The sequence below is a fragment of the Meleagris gallopavo genome, chromosome 8 (assembly GCF_905368555.1).
Source record: "Meleagris gallopavo chromosome 8, MGAL_WU_HG_1.1, whole genome shotgun sequence".
Classification (NCBI taxonomy): Eukaryota; Metazoa; Chordata; class Aves; order Galliformes; family Phasianidae; genus Meleagris; species Meleagris gallopavo.
The window spans coordinates 29,355,494-29,378,495 of NC_139411.1; the positions used below are offsets into that span (position 1 = coordinate 29,355,494).

General features: G+C 41.3%; 2 protein-coding genes across 4 annotated transcripts; one reads left to right on the plus strand and one right to left on the minus strand.

Moving 5' to 3' along the window:
* Positions 1-180: 180 nt before the first annotated feature.
* On the plus strand, positions 181-16,356 carry DENND10 (DENN domain containing 10). Of its 2 annotated transcripts, none has more exons than XM_010714905.4 (9): positions 181-282; positions 481-677; positions 1,567-1,646; positions 2,475-2,623; positions 2,801-2,912; positions 3,279-3,379; positions 4,185-4,292; positions 4,862-4,956; positions 5,705-16,356. In XM_010714905.4, the coding sequence occupies exons 1-9, from the start codon at positions 237-239 to the stop codon at positions 5,879-5,881; spliced, it is 1,065 nt and encodes a 354-aa protein (XP_010713207.2). In that variant the 5' UTR covers positions 181-236; the 3' UTR covers positions 5,882-16,356. The 2 variants fall into 2 exon arrangements, with proteins under 2 accessions (XP_010713207.2, XP_085085405.1); XM_085229279.1 differs by having other exon boundaries at positions 209-303.
* Positions 12,560-22,370, minus strand: SFXN4 (sideroflexin 4). 2 transcript variants are annotated; one of them, XM_085229281.1, is made up of 14 exons: positions 22,226-22,365; positions 22,025-22,090; positions 20,759-20,833; positions 19,908-19,934; positions 19,760-19,814; positions 19,216-19,241; positions 18,550-18,600; positions 18,403-18,468; positions 18,231-18,299; positions 17,535-17,625; positions 16,239-16,354; positions 15,203-15,288; positions 14,031-14,145; positions 12,560-12,952 (listed from the first exon to the last, which is right to left on the minus strand). In XM_085229281.1, the coding sequence occupies exons 1-14, from the start codon at positions 22,262-22,264 to the stop codon at positions 12,875-12,877; spliced, it is 960 nt and encodes a 319-aa protein (XP_085085407.1). In that variant the 5' UTR covers positions 22,265-22,365; the 3' UTR covers positions 12,560-12,874. The 2 variants fall into 2 exon arrangements, with proteins under 2 accessions (XP_085085407.1, XP_085085406.1); XM_085229280.1 differs by lacking the exon at positions 19,908-19,934 and having other exon boundaries at positions 22,226-22,370.
* Positions 22,371-23,002: the final 632 nt, after the last annotated feature.

Genomic DNA, 23,002 nt, shown 5'->3' on the forward strand with positions numbered 1-23,002 from the left:
TCGTTCAGCCTTTGGGAACACCGGGTGTTTGAGCGCAGCTCTGCGAGGTCACTTCAGCGGGCGGCAGCGCAACCTCGGTTCGTCACTTCAGTTGTCCACCGCCTCTTAGAGAGACGAGGGAAATAAAATAACAGCTGAGGAAGGAAGCAGAGCGATGGAGAGGGCAGCAAATGGCGGCCCGGCGGGGCGGGGCGGAGCGGGCGGAAGGCGGGCAGTGCGGGGCGCGGGGCCGGAAGATGGCAGAGCCGGAGACGCAGCTGCTGCTGGGCGTGGGGCTGATCGGTAAGGGCCGGCCGCGGGAAGGTGAGGCCCGGGCTGCGGCGGGGTGAGCTCGGAAATGGGGAACGCCGAGCGACGTAAAGCGCGTGAGCTGGATGTGTGGGATGAGGTGTTAATCCAGCGAAACGGCTGTGGTGAGGCGGTCATCTCGCTTCCTTGCTGCTGCTTGGCGTTCTCACGCTGACCGTCTTTCCGCCGTAGAAAAAGACAGCAACGGAGATGCTTTGTGGGTTTGGTGTTATCCGTCTGTGACGGCTGAGCTGAGGGCTCTGTTGCTGCGGAAATGCTGCCTTACGGATGAGAGTAAACTGCTTCATACCTTTGTGTTCGGCCAGTACAAGAGGACGTGGTTCTACATCACCACGGTGGAAGTTCAAGACTCTCCAGCCTTGAAAAAGGTAGGGCTGGGCCTGCGGGCTCCTCAGCAGAGCATGAGGAAGACTTGTGCAGAGCTTCCTCTGCTGCTTAACTGCGAACACTGCGCTGCCCTTGTGTGCCGTGAGGTTTTGTACGGATGCACGGATGCAGGTCCTACCCAGCTGTCCAACTGACTGCTTTTGGGAAAGGTTGAGATGCGTGGAATCCAAACGGAGTGATAAGTGTAAAAATGGAGATGCTATTATTTCTAGTTATTGCACCTCAAGTTCAACCTTTTTCATTTAATTAAAAAAAATAATAATAATTACAAATAGTCTTTCCAATTGTCCAAACTCTTATTCTTAGGACCTAGAGTAACGTTGTTTAGGTACTTTCTTTTCCACTCCATTAAAGAACAGAAGACTGAATTTGCTTCTTTATCTGCCTATTATAAAGATCATTAAGTTGTCTGATAAATTTCTTCCCTTTTTGTATTTCATTCTACATTGTTAAGTAGCAGTACAATGTGGTAATTTTGAACACATACAGAATGTTACAGCAGAACGTTACTTGCCTTTCCTCACTCCAAGCTCCTTCAGCTATGAAGCTGAACAGTATAAAAGGGTACCTAGCTCTGTCTCAAAGACAGTAGGAGATGCTATTTAAAAGAGAGCAAATGTATTATGTACGTTAAGCAAATGATAATATATCCTAGATCTCACTTGATGGAGATGAGTCACATCAGAAATCCATTAGCTCAGCCTTCTCTGCAGTTAGTAACTTGAATATACTGCTTTAACTCACTTTATTTGTATTAAAGCATCTTATCTGAGTACAAAATACTGCAAAATGTTCAGTATATAACAATCACTGTCCTTATGGAGCTGTTAAATAAACTCTGTTTTTTTTCTATGTCTGTGCCTTGCTCAGGTGACCCACTTCTCCATTGTTCTGACGGCCAAAGACTTCAACCCAGAGAAATATGCAGCTTTCACTCGGATACTCTGTAGGTCTGTATAAAAGTTGTCTTTCAGTGATGCTACATATGTGTTTTGATCTTACCAAGGCAAAAGATTAAATGTCATTATGTTGTGTTAACACTTGTTCTAGCAATCTGCTGGAAATTCAGTCCTACAAACTGAAACAGATTATATAAACTCTGGAGTTGGGCTTGATTTATTTTAAGCTCATACAATAGGTGTTAGAAGCTTCAGGTCTAGTATGTTTTACCAGTAGTGAATAAAGTTTCAAATGTGATATAACTTTGTATCTAGCTAAAATTGAAAGTAGTAGTTAATTGACCTTAACCTCTAAATTAGGCTACAGCATCCCGTGTTGCCTGATAGACAGCTAACAGTTTTGTTTGTTTTTAGTGAGTATTAAGGACGTACATTTACATTTTTCTTTCATCCTTTAGCAAAGATTATGCGAGAATTTTTAATGATATGTGGATAGTAGACAAAACTAGTCAAGTGCTCTGCGTTAATATTAGAAGTTGCCATATTAGTTGTTTTTCTGTAAAGCAGGTATCTTCTGTGTGTGCAAGGAATCTTTAGTCTGGACACCTGCTTAGGCCTTTCTGTTCTAACATTTCTATGTTATTAACTATTAGTTCCTTTGCAAAACAGTGCACTCAAAATAGAAGTTAGTCGTTGATCCCAAAATACAATTTTTTTTAGGCATGTCAAGAGACTCCTATTTTAGTATCTAGAACTTCAACCAAGTGTCCAAAATAAGAATTCTTGCCAAATAGACTCTCTTTGTGATACTGTCATTTTATTCACGTAGCTGCTGGTACTGGTTACAGTCAAAAACCCAGATTCTTTCTGTCCGCACAGAATCTACTTGAAGTACGGAAGTCCTGTGAAAATGATGGAGAGTTACATTGCAGTCCTTACAAAGGGGATCTGCCAAAGTGAAGAAAATGGATCCTTCCTCAGCAAAGACTTCGATGCTCGGAAGGCTTACCTTGCTGGTTCCATTAAAGGTTAACTAATACCAGAACTCTAATTTCTTTTGTACAGTGTAAATTACAGTCCAATTTTTAATATGCTCTTCAAGTAAATAGTGTGAAGTGTTATCTGTATTGTTTTTCTTGAGCTTTAAACAAATGAAATTATCAGCACGTATATTTTCTATAAAATATTCTTCCATTCTTTTTTAGATATAGTATCTCAGTTTGGAATGGAAATAGTTATCTTATATACAGCACTGATGTTAAAGAAGAGAATTGTGGTGTACCATCCTAGGATAGAAGCCATCCAGGAATTTACCAGGTGGAGTATGACTTGCTCAGTCCCGCCCCACCTACTCCTAGAAGTCAAACAAATCTTGAATTTTCATTGAGAGTGCTCAAATTTTGGGGAAAAAAAATCAGTATATGTCTAAATATATTAATTGATATCCCCTGAAGTCCCTCGTAGGGCTTTAGCCTTGTGCTTAGTTAAAACAAAGAAATTTAACTGTGTAATGAATGATAAATTCTGCTTGCATTGATAGCAGAGATCTCTGTAGTTAGTGTACACGTGTACTGAATAAGACCTGGTCGTGTTAGTTCTTCCTTATGAGTTGCCTTTCGTGTTGTGAATCTTTAGTGCAGGTACAAGTGTTCTGTGTGTCAACTACTGATCTCGTTTCCATAGGACTTTGCCTGCTTTAGTGTGGCATCGGCAGGACTGGTCAATTCTTCATTCATATGTACATCTAAATGAAGAGGAAGTGGAAGCCTTAAAAGCCTGCACAGGTAGTAACAGTTTATTAATCAAATATGATCAAAACTTTAATTTCATTTTTTATTGCTGCAGTGTCTTACACCAGTGCTCTTTGGGGCAAAAGTGGATATTCTACTGCTAATGCTGTTGTTCCAAAGTAAACGATGTAATTTTCTTCAGAAACAAAACAAAACAAAAAAAAAAAGATGCTTTGATGGTCTTCTGACATTATGATCAGAAGGATTAAAAAGCCTCACTATTTCACAGAAGCAATTCAGATAAGCTATTTCTTTTCAAACTTTTGCATACAGCCAGTAACTTCATTTTTAGGATTTTCTTTTCAGTTCCTAAGTCTGAATTTCCAGATTTTTATTCTGCAGAAAGGGGCCCTTTGCTTATACGAAGGTTAGGATGACACAGACTGTGGCAGGTACAAGACTTCTCTATACAGCATAATGAACAAGAACAGCACTCATCTTCAGTATTTCTTCTGCATTACTAAGAGTGCTTGTTTCAGCTGACTGCCTTTCACAGAGAAGTTGTTCCAAGCTTGCTCAGCTGGCGTGCTATGAAGAAGAAATCCTGCTGTTTTCACTGCTCAGTTGTAATCTAATAGTGACTTAGTGACAAAGGGCTCAAGTGGATATTCTTTTAAGGAAGTTGATGGGTTTTTAACTTGCAAATAAAAAATTAAGTAGTAAAGTAGGAGTTTAATGTTTCAAATTGATAACTTTTTTGTATTACATATAGTAGTAGGGGTTTCCACTGTGTCTTGGAATTGTTTTTATTTATCAAGCAAGACTAAAATGATAATGTTAACAAAACTCTGCTCTCCAGGTTACATTGCTGGATTTACAGATTCTGACGTGAACAGTAGACCAGACCTTTATGATGTGTACGTGAATTTGGCAGACAGTGAGATCACCATTTCCCCTGTAGTAAAAGGTTGGTTGCTCTGAATGTTTTGGATCCGAGGTCTCTATCTCGGAGTTGATAGTAACTACTGAACCTAAACAGTCTTAATACTTGTGCCAGACTGATTCTGGAAATGTAATAGGGAAGATCCTGTCTGTTCTACAGAGGCCTTGGAATACTGGAGAAATTTGGAAAGGCATGCTTTCACTTCCAACAAATGTGTAACTGAGATTTGAAAATGCTTATGTTTAGTAATTACATAGGAGAGAGATTCAGCTGAGGATTACTGAATGCAGAGATATCACATGAATCTTTAGAAAAATGTTGCCTGAAATACTTGGAGATTGGAAACTGTTTGAAAGGAAAGCCTATATGTGCTGGTCATCTTGCTATTCCTTGGTATCTGCTTAAGGCTGCCTTAGAGGTGGACAGCTAGCATGTGCCAGCATGGCTGCACCATTTCAGGTTACTGCCTTTGCAGATGGATATCAAATGGCAGGGATGAAGAGGACTCTTTATTTTGCCTTGCTTTTCAGATACATTTTTAGGTAGTGCAGGAATGGTCTTTTTTACATGAATGTGTTCTTTTTCTTGTTTAGAGGCAATGACAATGGGAAAACTTCACAAAGAAATTGGGCAGCTAATTGTTCAATCTGCAGAAGATCCAGACAAATCAGACAGCCAAGTCATTAAGGTTAATTTTTATTTTTCTTTATTTTTAAATTCATTTAAATGTCTTCTTACCAGATACTAACTGATAGAGCAGGGGAAGCAGCAGGAAGATGGTTACTGGGAATCAGGCTCATGTAGAGCTGTGTAGAGTTTTGTACCCTTTACTTTCTTACAAATGAGCATTTTTATTCTCCAAATAGTTCTAAGGATAACCTATTTGATTTATATTATCTCTTGGGTAATCTTCTTGCTGAAGAAAGTTCAGAAATTTTATTGAGTCTGAGGCTTCCAGTAAAATGAACCTTGCGGTGTTACCCTATGGAGCGTGTATTTTGCTCAATATGTTGTCAATTGTATTATCAGTACCTCTGATTGACTTCTACTGATACATGGTTTCTCAGCTATAAAAGCCTCATCTATTTACTTATTTAAGATTTATTTTTTTTTTTTAACTTCCTCCCCTATTTAATGGATTACTGCCCATTTCAGAACTGAGCAGCTTGGTCAGAAAAGCTCAGTTAGGCCAGGGAGAAGAATCTATGGAGTGGCTGTGTTCCATCAGCTGCTCCTTTCATCAGTATTGCACCAGAGAAGAGCTGCTGCAAATTTGCAATGGAATAAATAGGGCCTTTATTTAAAATTAACTGTTTGTTTCATTTTCTTTATTCCTTATGATTATTTTTTTAATAAGTTTTAAAAACTTATAACACCTGATCCCTTACTTATGGTTGCTTGATTTTTTTTTTTTTTTTTTCCTTTGGTTCTTTAAGGATATTTCTCTGAAGACAAAAGAAATTTTGTCTACTTTAGCCTCACTTACTGAAGTTTCTGATGGCAATGAAAAACCAACCCTGAACTCTGAAGCTCTGAAACAAAAGCGATTTCCACCAGCTACGGAAAATTTTCTTTTTCATTTAGCAGCTGCTGAACAAATGCTTAAAATCTGAATCTGCTGCACTTCAGCACTATGGACCAACTCCAAAAGCTGTCTTGGATGTACCAATAGGAATTCCTGATTTTTGTACGGAAAAATTAAACGTGTAAGATGAATGCCATATTTACCTTGATGTAATGCAGAATATTGGAGCTTGACCTGGAGCATCTGGAGGTATATTTGATAACATTCCTGTTGTCACCTTTCCCCAACTATAACTTTGTATGAATGGTTCTTGCATTTCATGTTACAACGTGGGTGTTTATACACGTAGCATGGGCTCATGCATCCAGGCTGTGCCAGGTGTGTTGTAGCAGCCGTTTGTCTTGCATTTCCCGAGTGACAGACAGCTCTGACTTTTCTCCTTGTGTCTGGAACACAAGGTGCAGCATGTGTGCTGTAAAGCCAGTGCATTTTGGATGTGCCACTCTGCACAGGGATGTGCTGAACATGGATTTGTTCTGAGTGCTCATTCTGGGCTCCCAGGTATGTCAGGTTGTCAGATACTGCTCTTGCTCAGGACTACCTGATACCTGGAAATCCCAAATAAATGGACAAGTTCTCTTCTTTCTACTTGAAAGTGTCTAGGTATAGAAAAAGGATGTCTGGGAAAATCTGATGTGGTAGCCTTATTATATAAAGGAAGAGGTATTTTAAAGCTCACGTAGGAGTTGAGCACCTCTTTTGGACTCTTGCCTTACAAGTTTTTCCCCTTTCACTCCGTCCCATGCCTCTGGTGGAGGGAAAAGAGGACAGGATTACTATATGTAAACTGGGGCTTCCTAGGAGGCCACAGACAAGTGCTGCTTTACAACTCAAGTCATTTTAGAAGCTGTTGGGGCTCTCAGCTGGGAAAGTATCTGGCTGTTACGTCCTGATCCATTTGTCAGAAAATTGGGTTAGTTAAAGTCAAATAGGCATGAAATGGTCGAACAGCCCCAACCAGTTGGAGCACCAACCTCAAACTGCCTGAGCTGCAGCACGGGTACAGTCTGGTGGTGCTCGGTGTGGGCTAAAAGTAGATGGGAACTTCTGAAATAATGGTGAAAACTAGGGCACGGTTTGTAGAAAATTTAAAATTTGCCTTCTTGTTTGGTTGCATAGCTCTAACTCACATGTTTTGTTTGTTGTTTTTCCACGGAGCAGCCTGAAACTAACTAATTTGTAACATTCTGAGAAGAGCTTAGATTCTGTGTAGGGGAATGCTCTGAGCCAGGCAACCTGTCTTCCTCCAGAAATGTCTACAAAAATAAGTAAATTCTGCAGTAGCACTTTGTTATAAGAAAAAAATAACCTTTTTTTTCTGGCCTTTGTACAGATGGGCTGTAGCATGTGGTTTTACCTAGAGATTTTATACTTATGATTGAAACTTTAGTTATCAATATTTATGTTGTTTAAAAAAATCGGATGTTTGCTGTTCTGAAATTGTTAGAGGTCATCACTAACTGTGTGCAAGCAATATTGGTTTGGAAAAGGGTTGTCCTTTTGCTACGTATCATGCTACATTAAGAAGATCTGCTTTAGTTTGGGTGAGGAACGTGGCATCTACTAGCTACTACAGTCAGTAAATGGAAGTGCTTCAGAATAATCCCCTATTTTCAGGGGTATAAAATTTTACTTTAAATACTTACTCTGTGGTTTAAATTCTGTACACAGGAGAGCAGTGTATTTTGTTTTATCTGAGAACAAGCTGCCTTCGTTTACCTCTAAGTGCTCTGGAGCTTTTTCCCCATTTGGCCATTAAGGTGGTGTGGTGGGTTTGGTTTGTTTGTTAATTTTTCTCCTTTTAATGCTGCTTCATTACTGCTGTTTCTACTCTAGAGCTTCTATAGCAGTTAGAACAGCACAACTGCGAAGTTATACTGAAAAACCTGAACTTTTGTCAGATACTGTAATGCCACATTGTAATTGCAGAGAAATTTAGTTTCTTTTTAACAGAGAGCCCTGGAGGTGTCATTAAGGTGGTGTGGGGGTTATGGACAGCCACAAAAAGCAGAGAAGCTCAGACACAAAGTAAATGTTTAATGTTGGGTTTTTTTTGTTTTAGTTTGGGTTTGTTTTTTTTTTGTTGTTTTTTGCTTTCTTTTAAAAGCAGGAAGACCTCAGTTTTAGATCTTGTATTCTAACATTTGTGTGACACAAATGAACTATAATTTTGCACTTAAAGAACTGGACTCATAGCATGCTTATGCCTATTAAAAACAAAAATCCTGACCAGCCTAGCCTTTAATTTATGTGAATTTATTTCTGAGTAGTCACAAGCTGTAGCTCTTGGTTGTGCAATGCTGGGGTTGGAAATGAAGCTGCTTGGGTGGAAAATGCACTACTGCTACAGCTTCAGCTTTATCATCTTCTGTTGCTTGTCCTGGTTAAAAACATAAAATAAAAAGCATTGGCCTCCCTCAACTTCAGCACTTTGAGAGAACAGTCCTAATCTGCTTAGATTTGCTTGACAATTGTTTCCTCCCAGGAGCACGTTAGAATAAAACATCAGTCTGGAAGGTCAGGAAGAAGTTTTGGCTTATTCTGCACTTCCCTCTCCCTAGGATGCACACCAGCTGAGACTCTGGGTGTGCTGCTGTCGGTTGGGAACAGTCAGATGACAGTTTTACTTCCTCCTCCTAGCAGCAAAGACTGTGCAAAATGAAATTTTCATGCAGACCTTCTCATCTTACTGCCTGTCTGTTCTTGGATCAATGTGAAATGATGACTGATGGTTCCTGTTGACTAGCTGAGAGATGCTCCTCCCAAAGGCATGCAGCACTTGGCCAAAAGTAAGGCTTTTGATTCTTGAAAATTGCAGTACAGTTCCTTGCTCAGGTGAGGAGGGAGAAAAGGTACTCCCTGCCTTACCCATTGCCCTTGTGATTTCTGTACTGTACAATCTCATCAGATCTCCACTACCCTTGCAGAAACAATGGTAGATGGTGAACAAAGCCAAAAGCCTACAAAGGAGAGCAGGATTAGTAACCAATCCTTCTGGTTGCAGTTTTGCTAATTAAGTTAGTCCTTCAAGGCAAAATGTGTGTCATTTCTAGTGCTGTCATCCTTGTGGTTTTGGTTCCTGGGATAAACTGGTTTCCCTATTTCTTCTGCAGGCAAATATTAGGGGGAGTGTTCTGAATGAGAGCAATGTAACGCTGAGTAACCTGGGGACGAGTGGCACAAGATGTCTTTAGAATCTCTGTGGAGACTCCAAAGATGGGACCACTGTGCTTTTCTGAGCTGCAAGGCACAGCATGTGGTGTTGCTGGTAGGGAAGTAGCTACAGAGCAGTGCAGGATTCCCTCCTTGTCTACTTCTTTCCTTCCTCCCCTACGACCTCCAGGGAAGAGCAGTATGGTAATGTTACAGACTTGGAGGATTACCACAGGGACACCAGCTCCAACAAAGGAAATGCTTTGATCTCAGTATTTCCAACAGTAGGAGTGTCTGACGTTTTATTTATTTGAAGCTACTTTAAAATGACACTGAAGCCTCATTATATATTCCTGAATTTCAGGATGACAAGCTGGGTAGGTGGGGAACTGTCAGCATATTGCACTGAGGCTTAGGTTTTCCTTGAAGCTGAAAGCTCCCATCTACTGTTGTTTACCACACCTTAAACTGGTTCCACTACTACATTGCCACTTAAGACATCAGCCAATGCTGAAAGCAGGAGGCAGACCTGTCTTGTGCTGGTGTGGTGTTAATCTATTCTAAGTCACAAAGCTGAAGGTCCTCCTGTGGGCACTGACTCTATTCTTCAATCCCTCAAATACAAGGCACTGCTGCTTGTCCCATCTTGGTCCCCACACATACCAGGTGTCTGGTCCAGCTGGTTCTAGTTCCAGTCTCATGATGTTTTCAACTCAAGATCAAGGAAGCCAGGGCACTGTCAGCAACTATTTTCCCTACCTTAATATGGGAAACAGCTGAATCACCCAGGCTGCCAATCTAGATGTCAGGTGCTTGCCTTTATCTTCCAGAAAATTCTGATTAGGGAAACAAACATTTCTGAGAATGAGGGAAAGAGAAGACGTGTCTAACAACTCCAAGGGGGTTGTGTTTAATACAGCAAATAACTTGCCCATTCAGTAATAATGGGCAGCTGTAATAACAGACGTTATTACTGGACTTATGCCATAAACCTTACTCACAGAGATGTGATGACATTAATTTGATTCCAAGTGGGTTGCCAGAGAATTTATTGCTTGTCTAGTTACTGTGACAACTCAGTTGATGAAAGTGTTATCTTCAGATTTGTAGGTTTTGCTCTATTGTAGATTGTTTTGCTTTTGCTTTGATTCCATTGTGCTTTACCAAACAAGTGTTTACTTTAGCCAGTCTGACACTGGAGTTTGTTTTTAAATGAGGGGAGGTATGAGCTTTCTCTGGAGTATCCATTAATGTTTACCAACAGTATTAGACTCCCTCGAGGTTTGTCTTCACTATCTTACTGAAATAGGATTAATAGAGAAATGGGATTTTAGAGAATTTAACTGTAGGGTAGTAGCTGTGCTAATTAAAGATTTTGAAGGAGACCAACACATCACTGCTTGTGGGAGGCAGGCTGGACTGTAAGCCTGTTCCTCCTAAGCCTCTGCACAACATCCCAGAGTGGCCAGGAGGTGGTATGCAGGGAAAAGGAACAGGACGAGCCTTTCCCTTAGTGCCTTTCCAGCTTGGGAGTGCTGAACTTGATGCAATCTTTTCTTCCTCTGTCTTCCTTTGGCTGCTGTTGGTGGTGACATATGGCCAGAAAGACCTTTGGCCTGATCCAGAGCAACTGTGTTGCTGTGTTCTTGACCCAGTGGGCTTATGTACCTAAAAACTTGAGCCACAAGGCAAGTACTGTATTCAGAAGCATGAATATAAGGGATTTGGGTTATTTATTTTGGGATTCATGGGACTTTTGAGTCAGTAGGTGTAAATGAACTTTTAACGTACCTTTCTCTGTTAACTTGCAAATTGTAGCCATACCACCTTCCTGAAACAGCTTTACAGTGTGCTCCCCTGAAGTTTCAGGTCCATAGGATGTGTTCCTGCTCCCTTCTCTTGTTTCCTTGCCTGACCTTTCACTGGAGCTAAATTGAGAGGGGAAGGCTCAGAAAGGCAGAACTTGCACATAAAGCTGAATTCAAAACTGTACTTCCTGCTTTTGTTTTGTGTCAAAAGCACAGCACCCTTGTTTTCCTGCAGGAAAGCAGGCCTACTCTTTTTCCTTACTTTGCTCTATGCTGCTGTCTTCCTGTAGAGACTGAGTAAGAGTGGGAAGCTATTGCTTTCCTCACACCAAGAAAAGAAATCTAACCCTTCAGCAATGGGATAGCAGTGACCCATTTAATGCAGTCTACGGAAGTTAAACTACTACAAACTTTGAAGGTAGTACTTGTGAAAATAGCTGTCGAAGTGATCACTACATTACTTGGTGCATAGCTTATCCTTGTCACGCAGAGCCTTAGGAGTGCCTTAAATTACAGCTTCCATGACCTTAAATTTATTTCTGCTATGAACCCACCCATGCTTATCAGAACCACTGGGTCTCCTACCAGTTGCGGAGCTTTGTTCTATTTTGTTCCCCAGGAGAAAGGTTTTTGAGTCACAACAGCAAACAATAGCACCTACACTGTGTCAGACCAAGGGCCTTCTCAGACAAACGTCTCAGCCCAGTGGCCACTAGAAGCAGACAGATGTAACAGGAAAGCAAGAACAGGCAAACGAGATAGTTACCACTTCCACTCTCCAGTAGTACTGAGTTTCTGAACTTTGTACTGTTTTAGTCTAATTTCCATTAATTTAATAATCCTCAATGGATTTCGTTTTCATGGAGATGTCTGTTTTAAACATGAGTTCCAGTTACTTCAGTTAGTGGAGTTCTGAAGTTTTAATAGTAGGGTTTTAGGTTTAGTTTCTAACTAAGGTTTGACTTCCTGGAGCTTTTTCCTGATAACTCACTGCCCACTTTAATTTCTGAGACTTTGTTTGCTTTATAGATAACCGCAGAGCACTGAGCTGAAGCTTCCATGAGTCTATCTGCTGCTATCCTTGAATTCTACTCCAAGGGTCAATGGTCAGCTTACAGCCCAGCAGTGAAGGTAGATTATCCCTCTGCCAAACTCATTATTTTTCACATTTTGGACATATATTCCACTGTTTTTACATCCAGTGTTGTCACCTCTCTTTGCTAACATCTGCTATTGCTGCACAGATCATCAGGCTAGTAATCCTTATGCTACATCTCAAAAGGCAGCTTTTTAGTTTGGATCAGCAGCTAACCTGCAGGAATGGAGATTCCCCATCATTTGCTGTGAGGTCACAGGACTTCCCCTGGGCTTCATTGGGAAGGAAAAAAAAAAAAGTGTTAAAGCTCAGAGGGCTCAGGCCTCACAAGTCCTTCAAGGATGTTGAGAAAATTAGGAGTCACTTTGAAACCTGTTTTGACACTCAATTTTTGAGCAGTTCTTAAACAACTCCATTCAACCAGAGTAACATTGCTGTCAGGATGCTTTGCCTACTGTCACTTTAAGGTTTAACTTATTCATGTCTCACTGCTTGAAGTAAGCATTCCTAAATACAATGAAATGTAAAAAGCTTTCTGCAAAGAACCAGCTTGACTTTCCCCAAAGGACTCCTGATAGTAATGCCTTTACAATTGTGTTCCTGGAAAGCAATGTGACAAAAGCTACAGCAGCACAGTCAAATAATAAAATCTGGTATCAAATGATTAGTCTTTTAATCAAGAAATCAATTGTGTGAGGAAGCATACAAAACACAGTTTGAGGTGAACACTGTGGTAGAACAATGTTCTCTGGTACAGATAACGTTTACAGCATTAAGTTACGTGTGCATAACCTCTCTGGGGGATAGGGCTTGCAAAACCATTTTGCTAGCTGTACACCACAGCATCTGCTTTATGTGCCACCACAAATTCATGATTTGTTCAGTCACTGATGTCGACTGAATTTGTTGAGAGATTCAGAATTCACTTCAATCAGAACCCACATTTAGATACAAAAGCCAATCTCTAAACTCCTCTATTGTAGAATAATACTGTTTCTTCTGTAGAAGACAGAATTTCTGCTTCAAGTTCTTCTCGTTTTATCTGAAATATACAAAAAACAGAGTGAACACCATCATGTCCTGGTAAGTCTTCAATACTGTACTGAACTTTTCACAAGCCAAAGCACTGTATTCAGAAGCAAGAGTAAAATGGAATTTGTGTTTGTTTTGGTTTTCATGGGTCTCTTTGTTTGTTATGTGGTTTTCTGTTTCTTTTCTCTGACATTTCTATTTATACAAACACAAGAGAGGAAATGTGTTTTATTTAAAGCTAGAGGTACTCCCAAGATCTAAGCAGAGCTCTAGTGATATTATCTTTGCTGATTGTATTTGGTGACTCACTAAGGGGATCTTCCATTAAGGACTGAGCAATTAGAAGAAACAACTAGCCCTATTTTCATCACAGAATTTCTCTTAAATCTCCTCATATCTGGTTTACCCTTGTTGCTACAACAAATTGAGAAATCCCTAAAAATAAGATGCCAGTATTTTTAGGCTAGTAAGAACAAACACTGGAAATTACAAGAGCCCCATCTGTGATTTTCTGAGAATATTCACAGTGCTTTAAGGGAGAGGAAACTCAAAGAAAACCCAAGCTCTTCTCTCACTTGTCCTTTTTCAACCCCCAAGGTGCCAGTGCCTAGTTCCTCCCTTTAAAACCTGAGCAGGTTCCCTCAGGAACAGGTTACACACTTCACGGTTCAGTAAGGCAGGCTGAATAAATTTTACCTGAGTAGGTTTACCTCTCTGACTGGTGCTGACTTCTAATGAAAACAAAGATTATCATCTCAACCCTTGCTATCTCCAGCAGGATTCAAAAGCGCCAGGAGACCCTTGAGTGTAATCTGCAAGGCAGCTCTCCTGACCTTGCTTGCTTCAGACTGTTGTGCAATTGATATATTTACACTTTTCAGATGAAATGAACAAGCAATCCTGGCACAGAAAGTCCTGTAAGCCTCCGTGTACTATATGGGCAGACTCTCTGCTGCCCCCTTTTAGGTGCACTAACCATTTAAACCCTATTGATTTTTGTTACGTGGCCTTAAAACCATTGACTGGAAATGCAAAATGACTATTTAGTATAACAATAATCCTAAACCAATTTATTTGAAAGGACTTACCTCACCACACTGGGGGAACATGCCAAATGAAGTTGGTAGCATCCCTGCCAGTACTGCCGTAATCAGAAGCAGCCTTGTTGAAGCCAAAGCACGTGGAGTTCTTGCAGTGTTCACTCTGTCAAAGACATTGAAAAGATAAATATCTCTTTGGCCTTGAAAAATAACCTGACAATGAGACAAAGGTGCTGTTTTAGTAGCTAAACTATAGAAAAGCAATAGCCTAGGCTTATGAACCTAAACATGTAATCCTTATCTCCTATGTTCTTAATCCTAACTTCCTGTTCTTTTCCTTTGGCTTCATATTCAATGGCAGCATTTTTCAGGCCTTAAGTAACAATAGAAGATTGAGGAAATAAGCAGCAAGATCAAAATGACAAAACAAGAGAACGTGCATTCATGTCTTTAAGAGTTTCAGTCCTTTGATGAAGATTTTCCTTGGAATACCCTCATTCCTTTCAGATTTATTTCCTTTTGGCAATCCCACCTTGCCTTGTGTAACATTACTCTTTTTTTTTTTTTAATTTACCAAACATTTTTATTTATGTCTTCTGCCAATTGAAGTCCATTAACTTAACACAGGGGACAGAGAATTTATTTAGGCAGAGCAAAATTACCAGTACTTTTACATAGCACAGACAACTCCTATCAAAAGTTCAGGGCAGATTAAAAGTTCTGATAAAGCATACAATGAGTTATTCTTACAAAATAAAGTTTCTACACGTTGCAAAACAAAGTGTTTTATAATGTATGGATGGCTATTTGCAAAATGGGCATCTAGTTTTAACTGAAAATTCAAATATTATCTCTTCAGAAATGTCACATCTAAGCTAAGTGCAATGAACAACCTCCACACCAGGCACTGCAACTCCAACCACAGTAATGGAACCTAGTGCTGGGACATAGCCTGATGGGAGAGCACAAACAAATGGGAGAACAAAGGAAATGCTCATAGATACAACTTCCTGCAAACCATCAAAACACAGATGCTGACATAATAAGGCTCACTGATTTATCTAAATTAATCATTATCTCAATGGAAACCTCTCACCTAGTCCTCCAAGGCAATTAGTATTCCAGAACCGAGAGAAAAAGTAGCCAAGCAGTAACAGCCAGACTAAACATCAGAACACACACTGACCAAGCACATCCAGCTCTTTGGAAATACCTCTTACCTTTCCACAAAGTGCATAAGTGCAGCTGGCAGGAAGAATGTTGTCCCAAACAAGATTCCTCTTGATAATGCTGTTTCTCTAACAGCCTCCAGGAAGGGCAACAACAAAAAAAAGTCATTAAAACAGTGGTCTCAAAGGCCTCAAATCCACGTTTCTGTAATTTTGCCTAGTACTCTGCAATTTCAAGCAACAGGGAAGTGAAGGATAAAGATCGTTTGTTACAGAATTTATTGAATGGAAACTAAACTCCTACATTTGGAAAGCGCTCCATATGTGACTAAGAAACTCCTTAACAAAGCTGTATTGAGTTTTCCAATTCAGATCTGCTTTTTTTAAAAAAAAAAAAAAAAGTTGTGCTGAATTCTTTCTGACTGGTCATACTTTCTGGACATGCTAACTACCTTGTGTGAAATATTCTCTCTCTAGCTTTTCACAGATCCCTATGCTCACTTAGCTTTTTCCTCCCCTCTAATGCAGCAGCATAAAAAAGGAAGGTCACTGACAGCACATAAATATGACATAAAAATGAATCTATTTCATTTCTTTAGATGATCAAAGAAGGGAAAAAATACAGAATCAGAATAGTCAGCAACTGAAGCTTGAGCATAAAATGCACCATGACATTGCAGATCAAGGAATTACCCTTTGAGAGACAGAGCCTTTAAACACTATTCCTGCTCTAGATGATGCACGTACTATTTACTATAAAGAGCTTTTCTCTGAGGTGTCCTATCAGAAGAAAAAACTTGAGGAGTCTTGCCTCCCTCTGAGGTGAGCTGGAAAGCAGAAAAGCCTACGCTAGCATTCTGTGGTTTAACTCTGGTGCTTGGTACATTGGCTTGGGGAAGCTCCAACCCTTGGGGACACAAGACAGATGCCAGCCTGGTTCCAGAAACCTAGCCCAAGCCCAGTCCAAGATTCAGTACCTGATGTGGAATTTCTCAGTTTAGTACAGCAAACTGTCTCTCACCATAATGTTTAGATCTAAGGAGGAAATGAAAGGCAAGTCAAGAGAGGCCTCCCACACCTTGCCTACCTTCTCACCAGCCTTCTTTGACACTCCTACAACCTTGCCATTCCTGTCCATCACTTCAATTCCATTCTCAAATTCTGGGCTTCTCACTGCTACCACAGTAAAAGCACTCATCAAGCCTGCAGAGTTAAAAAGGATTTTGTTTTAGAAGATCCAGTGAGGCTATCTCAATAACTATATTGTGTACATTTCATATTTCCAGTTCAACAGTTCACAAATGAATTACCTGGCTGCTTAGGAAGAGATTTCCCCATAAAATCTAGCTGAGATCTTAATTCTTGTTTCAGAAGCTCGAGCAAAATGTTAAGGCACCATTCCCAAAAGGTGCATTGTTATGGACAAAGATGTTCCACTATGTCATTGTGTGTCTCAGTCACATCTGACAGAGCCCCAGATAGATCCTAGATCAGAATGTTTTGGTCTCCTCCAAATCTAACTCTACAAGATGCTTGAAAACATCCATCCCATAATCAGCCACTGAAAACACAAACCTAAACCACTGGCACTTTTAAAGGCTGCACTGAATAGGAGTTAACAATATATGTGGTTTTCTCTTCTTTCCTAGACTAAGATCTAGGCATAACAGGACAGTCTGCCAAACTGACCTTGTTTGAAATAGAAGATGTCTCTCCTTATTAGTTTTTGGCAGAGCCGTTCAATAAAGACATCACTGTAAAACATGGCATTTTTCAAATACTATATAATAATAATCAATAACCCTCAGGTTTCTCTCTACATTTAAGAAAATGGAAGCACATTTTAAAATGGGCCTCATTCTCTCACAAGGTTAATATTATTCTGGTGTAACCACTCTCTCTTTGTACACTGTCAGCACTTACACAGCCAGCAGCAGCCACAACATGAGTAAGAAACTATGCCAGTGCTGCACTCTGGTGTCACCTATGTGCCACAACAGGGCACGCCAGCTCCAGTGCTACTGCACTGATCCCTCCTGGCAGTCCTATTAGATTCAGGAATGTTATCTGAGTTCATCCAGGCAAATGAAAAGTCAGCTGCATCCCTGTATTGCTTCACAGAAATAGTTGTATGTCACGCATACAAAAACCAGGAATTTGCTCTGCACTTCTAGAACTGAAGAGTCAGTAAGCATCAAATAAAGGTTGCTGCACTGATCAGTGTGTGTTAAATCCCACACAGAAAGGACTGCACCCAGCAAAGGCAGTCGAAGAAGGGGGTAACAGACAGTATCCTTGCAAGGGCAAGAAAATCCTACTGTCAGACCGAGGCAGCAAACAGCCCTCAAATCTGCTACATAATGTATAATTCCTTTTTACTCACCTAAAAGAGGAGCAGGTAGAAGCCTTTTGACAACTAGATGTGTTACTGGGCTCTTCAACGTGTACCGGTCCATAAAGAAAAAAGGAAAAGCCTAAGGCATCGGGAGGAAACAAGCAACTTCTATTAGAAAGAACGTACAGTTTTTCAGTATGTGCAACAGCCTAGGAAAATAATTCTGCAGCTTTGTACTTAGATACCATCTATGAAGCTGTGCAAGTTATGTAATTTAATATTTCAACAAAATAGATATGCTTTCTAGTTACTAAAGGTTTTTGTGATCACACATTTCTATAAGAAAATCTATAAAACAATATAACAAAAAGTATTAAACATTGTTACTGAAAGGACAGTGGTCCATGTCTGCGTCTGTACTAATTTTACCAGCTGTTTAGAGTGAGACTGTTATCTTTGACAGCACAATATTAGACAGCAACTACAGCAACACACAGAGTTACTCCGTGTTTGTGAACTCGGGTCACTTCCTCTCACCACCCATTCTCTAGTACCGTAAAAAAAAAAATTAAGGAGGACATCGCAGGAAGCAACAGAGAAAGCTGAGTAAGGCATAGGCTGATGGATGAAAATTCTTGTTCTCAGTTGTTCTTGAGGAAGACATCAGAGTAGAGCTTTGCAGGGCAATTCTGAAGGATTGTGGCAGTGTGGTTATGCAGAAAGCAATCGTAAACAAATACATACACCCAAAAGTGCTGCATAGGAAACGGCTCCCACACCAAACAAGATTTGCTTTTGGTGAAGCGAGTTCTCCTAAGGACAGAAGGAAAGATGACTACATAAGTACACTTGTAAATCACTTTCAAAATGGTCCTGTACAATGAAAATGATCCCCAAAATAAAAATAAATACGTACTTCATCCTTAGTGGTAAAATTTCCATTTAATAGGGTAAATCCTGTGGTGTATGCATGAAATGCAAACTGCAGAAAGGAGAGATTATAAGCAAAAATGAATTTGGAACAGAGACAAGATAACTTGTAAGTGTAGAAAGAGGCAGTTACCTGACAAAGAAAAATTTGTTTTGCCTGCAGCTGAAGCGATGAAGAAATGACCTAAGAGAAAAACCCCACAGTAAAATTAAATTGATGAATCTAGGAGTTGTTGGTGAGCAGTGGTTGCCTACAGCATGAAGTGTGCTGTTGTGTGACTGGTCGTGGCAGTGCTAAAGGTTCCAGTGAGTGCCAGAAGCCATTTACTTTGATTTTAGGCTAACACACTGTCTTGAAACAGATGTGACATATTCACTTTGTCTACCCAACATAAAACATAGACACACAGAGTGATTAAAACACTGTGCAAAAAGAAAAATTTGAGTGAGATGCTTTCTTACTCAAAATAAAAATTGTATTTGTGCTGGTGAAGTTTAAATAGAATAAGTTAGACACTATAGATGTAATTAAAGAAGTGAAGGAGTCAGGGACTGACAGGTCTTATTTATGTAAATACTAGATGTAACTGACCTCCTGTTAACATTTTAGTAGTTACTTCCTAATTCCTTCTCCAAATCAGACAGTGAATGTCAGACCTTCCTTGAGGTCTTGCCAAGCTATCAGTGTGAAGCATCCTCAAAGAAAACACAGATGAGAAGCCTAAAACTTCCCATTCCCTTCCTCAGGGTCTTAGCTCTGAAAAATGTAAGCCAAGTGGTGCTTCTCATTGTTACTTACCAATGGAAGAGTTACAGGCAAGAAAGCTAAAAAGAAAGAAACCTTTATTTTAGTAACAGGAAATACTGTGAGTCCAGACTGATGTTTCTTTAAATAGAAAATTTCCCAGCTCCCCCCCCTTTAGTTTCAGCTATCAGTAAAACACTTGTTCATCAAATACATTTAAAAAACAATAATAACCTTTGTCTCTCATTCCTCATTCAAGAAACCAAAGCATCTGGTCTTGACTTATAGCCAAAAGGAGTCCCCATGAACCCCAATCACAACAGCCACTTGGAAACTGTATGACCAACAAACTGTACAACTACTCAATGAGACACTGGCAACAAAAAGCTGCCACAGCTGTGAGTGCTTATAGAAGAATGTTTGTTTTCAAGCAGACTATAGGAATAAATAAGTCTTCAAAAGATAAGAATGCAACTAACAGGAGTCCACTTGGTTCCCATACAGAGAAAAACACCACTGTGTGGTATTGCATGGGATATTTACTATCTGCCATTCCCCACTGAAGCTTCACTTACATGCTTCTCTGAAGGAAGCTCACCTGGAGGTCTGAAGAAAGCAGGAATTATCTTGCCTGTATCAGGATGTACACTGGCCTTAGAAGAAAAAAAAAAAAAGATTAGACCACCAGTTCCATACTTAAATAAGAAAGAAAGGAAAATTGATTTCTAAATCATTTGGAAACTTACCAGGCTCAGCAGGAAGGCTTGTTTTGTCTAAATAATTTGAGAATCAGGTTAATAATGAAGCTTTCAAAAAGCATGATTGAAATCTCATTTCTAAACTTACTTACTACATCATTTTTTTCTGATAATTCACTTTTATGCAGTGTTGTGTGTTTGCATCCCTTTAATTTTTTCCCTAAAATTTCTCCCCACATACTTTGTTGAATATAATTTAGTCACATCTCATATGCTATAACACTAAACACATATTATGACAGAATAGCAAGAAAATTTTAAATGCCTACTGGCTTATTTAAAACAGAAAGTAACAACACTTGAATATGGCTAAAAGCCTAAAGACTTATTGTTAAGACTTTGGCTTTTCTGCAATCACAGAATATTTCAGTTCTCCTTTCAGGCTCTGCCACACAAGGTACAAAATGCCATATGGGTACAGCAGTCTCCACTGAAACAAAAGCAAGACTTTTCTAATGAAGCAACTTCAGCACTTCCTTCCAGCAACTCCATGAGGAGGTTCCCCCCCCCCCCAACTACTGCTACTGCTCATTTCATGAAAGGTGAAACCAAACCAACCTGCATTCTGTTTGATGATGCAACACCAAAGACTCAAAATGCACTCTATGAGCATTTTGCATATTTTGCATATTCTTCAGAACAATTACTCTGAAATTTGGCAGCGGTCATCCAAAGAAATTTCCTCCACATTCTAGAAACATTTCTGTTGTAAAGAGTTTTTCTTGTGTTATCCCTTGTTACCGAATCTCAGCATTCTGTCTGATCTTACACTAACATCAATTATTTCAACCATGAAAAAAAAAACATCTCTATTTTGTATCAGCTGTGCTCCAAAATACCTGATGATTCTGTATGGGCTCACTTTGGGTCTTTTCACTATTTTCTAACAATAACCGGGCTTTTTTTATTTCATCCTGTATTAGAGAAAAAGAAGAAAACAAAAAATAACTCAGATTTCACTAGTCTGAAGTACAATATATAAACTATAAACACAAACCTGTAACATCAAGCTAGTGCACCCATCCCTCACAAGAGTAACAAAAACAATAATGAAGTATGCTGGCAAACTCCACTGCCAACCCTTAAATGAGGTCTGGGAAGGGGTGGATCCTGGCTTCAGCCCTTGTAGGTGCTTGCATGCACCTGAGCTCCCCTGGGCTGGCCCTGCCTTCCCCCAGGTGCTCAATCACTGCTTCAAGCTGTGACAGCATTTCTGCTACAGCTGTCTAAACAGAAAGTCTCCTAGGAGGCTTATGAGATGACTGGACTTTTCTTCAGCAGGCATATCTCTGTGTGTAACTGTGTATCCTAACACAAGGAGGTGTGAGCTAATCTCAGCCCTCCAAATTCCTAAATGTACTACCAAAGTTTACTTTGGTGTTCATATATTTAGCATGCAAGTATTAAATTACATTTCCTCTGTCATATCTAACACAGGTGGAACCACAGAAGGATACTCCTGCTACCCAACCTGAACCTCCCCTGGCACAACTCGAGGCCATCATCTCTCATCTTATTGCTGTTAGCTGGGAGCAGAGGCAGAGCCCTCCCTCACCACAGCCACCTTGTAGGGAAACGTAGAGTGCAATGAGATCTCCTCCAGATTAAACCATCCCAATTCCCTCATCCGCTCCCCATAAGATCTGAGTTCCAGATCCTCGCAGCTCTGTTGCCCATCTCCAAGCATCCTGCAGGGTCCTGATGTCTTTGTTGTACTGAGGGGCCCAGAACTGAGCGCAGCACTGAGGTACAGCCCCACCAGTGCCAGTACAGAGGAACAGTCACCTCCTGCTCCTGGCTGCACTGCTGCTGGCTCCGGGCAGGACGCTGCTGGCGTCCTTGGCCCCCTGGGCACACATTCAGCCGAGCATCAACCAGCACCTCCAGATCCTTTCCACAGCGCAGTTTCCCAGTTACTCTAACCCCAACCCCAACCTGCAGCGATGCATGTGACCGAAGCGCAGAACCCGGCGCTTGGTCTCTGCGCTACAGAGAGCCTGCAGAAGAGCCGCGCTCGGGCAGAATTCCCTTCGGAAGGACACGTGAAGGAGCAACAAAGCGCGCAGCACCGCGCAGACCCGACAGAACGGCACCGGAGCACTCACCGCGGACTTCAGGAGGTGCAGGGGGTCTAAGACATCCGCCCAGAGAAGAAGCCTCTGCCAAAAAGACTGCAGAGACACGCTTCAGGGTGACGCCGTTAATGGCGCGCTGCCCGTTCCGAGGAGCCTCGCGGCCGTTCCCTCCCTCCCGCCCGGTCCCGTCCCACGCGCCGCGGCTCGCCCTGCTGCTGCCCGCCGCCTCACCGAGCCCTCAGCCCTCCAGAGCCGCAGGTTGGCGTCCATGGAGCCGCGGTACCGGAAGGCGACGCCGGGGGACGGTCCGCCCGCTGCACGCTCCGCCCGGGCCCGGCCGGGGCTGAGGGGATCCGAGGTGCGGCGGGAGCGGCTGCTGCTCCGGGCGGGTCGCCGTCCTTCTGAGCAAAGGGAGCGCGGGGTAAAGCGGCGAGGCTGCTAGAAACGCCCGCGTGTGTGCAGGAAGTTAAAGGGAAGCGAGCCGAGGGAAGGGAACGATACAGCCTGGTGAAGGATGGAGCGCCGGCCATGGCAGTTCACGTACAGCTGCCATCGAAAGCAGTGCCAGGTTGCTCTGTGTGAGCAAGCTGTGCCGAGGCTCAGCTTCACATACGGTAGGTCCAGGAAATGAGTTTTTTTTTAAAACGGCAGGGGTACTTGGAGGTTTATAACGAACTGAACTCAAATGCTGGTGCTGCAAAAGTATTTGCAAGTACTGCGACCCAGAACGTGGCCTTTCATTTCCCTCTGGGTCAGCAGGCACGTGAGGTGCCAGGCATGTTTTTCCTTCCTTTCACCTATATTGCAACACTGACTCTATTAGAGGGCTAATTTTGGAACTGGCACCTTTGCCAGCTGGTTCCCTTATGCTAACCTTCTGCCCACCCCTGACAAGGGGAAGATGCTGAGAAACCTGTTCAGAATCGTTTCGGTTCCTCCAGTCTGTCAGCAGCACACCAGCCTTTCCCTCACAGCACTTGTCACCACTGGTCTGGCTGCGTTCCCCCC

Bases quoted from the DNA above. Each gene is read 5' to 3' on its own strand.
- SFXN4 (XM_085229281.1), bottom strand. From the start codon at position 22,264: ATGGACGCCAACCTGCGGCTCTGGAGGGCTGAGGGCTCG. The intron at 22,091-22,225 runs GTGAGGCGGCGG...GTGTCTCTGCAG, and splicing joins TCTGGAGGGCTGAGGGCTCG to TCTTTTTGGCAGAGGCTTCT. The intron at 18,469-18,549 runs GTAACTGCCTCT...TCCTTTCTGCAG, and splicing joins AACAAATTTTTCTTTGTCAG to TTTGCATTTCATGCATACAC.
- DENND10 (XM_085229279.1), top strand. From the start codon at position 237: ATGGCAGAGCCGGAGACGCAGCTGCTGCTGGGCGTGGGGCTGATCGGT. The intron at 3,380-4,184 runs GTAGTAACAGTT...TCTGCTCTCCAG, and splicing joins AGCCTTAAAAGCCTGCACAG to GTTACATTGCTGGATTTACA. The intron at 4,957-5,704 runs GTTAATTTTTAT...TGGTTCTTTAAG, and splicing joins CAGACAGCCAAGTCATTAAG to GATATTTCTCTGAAGACAAA.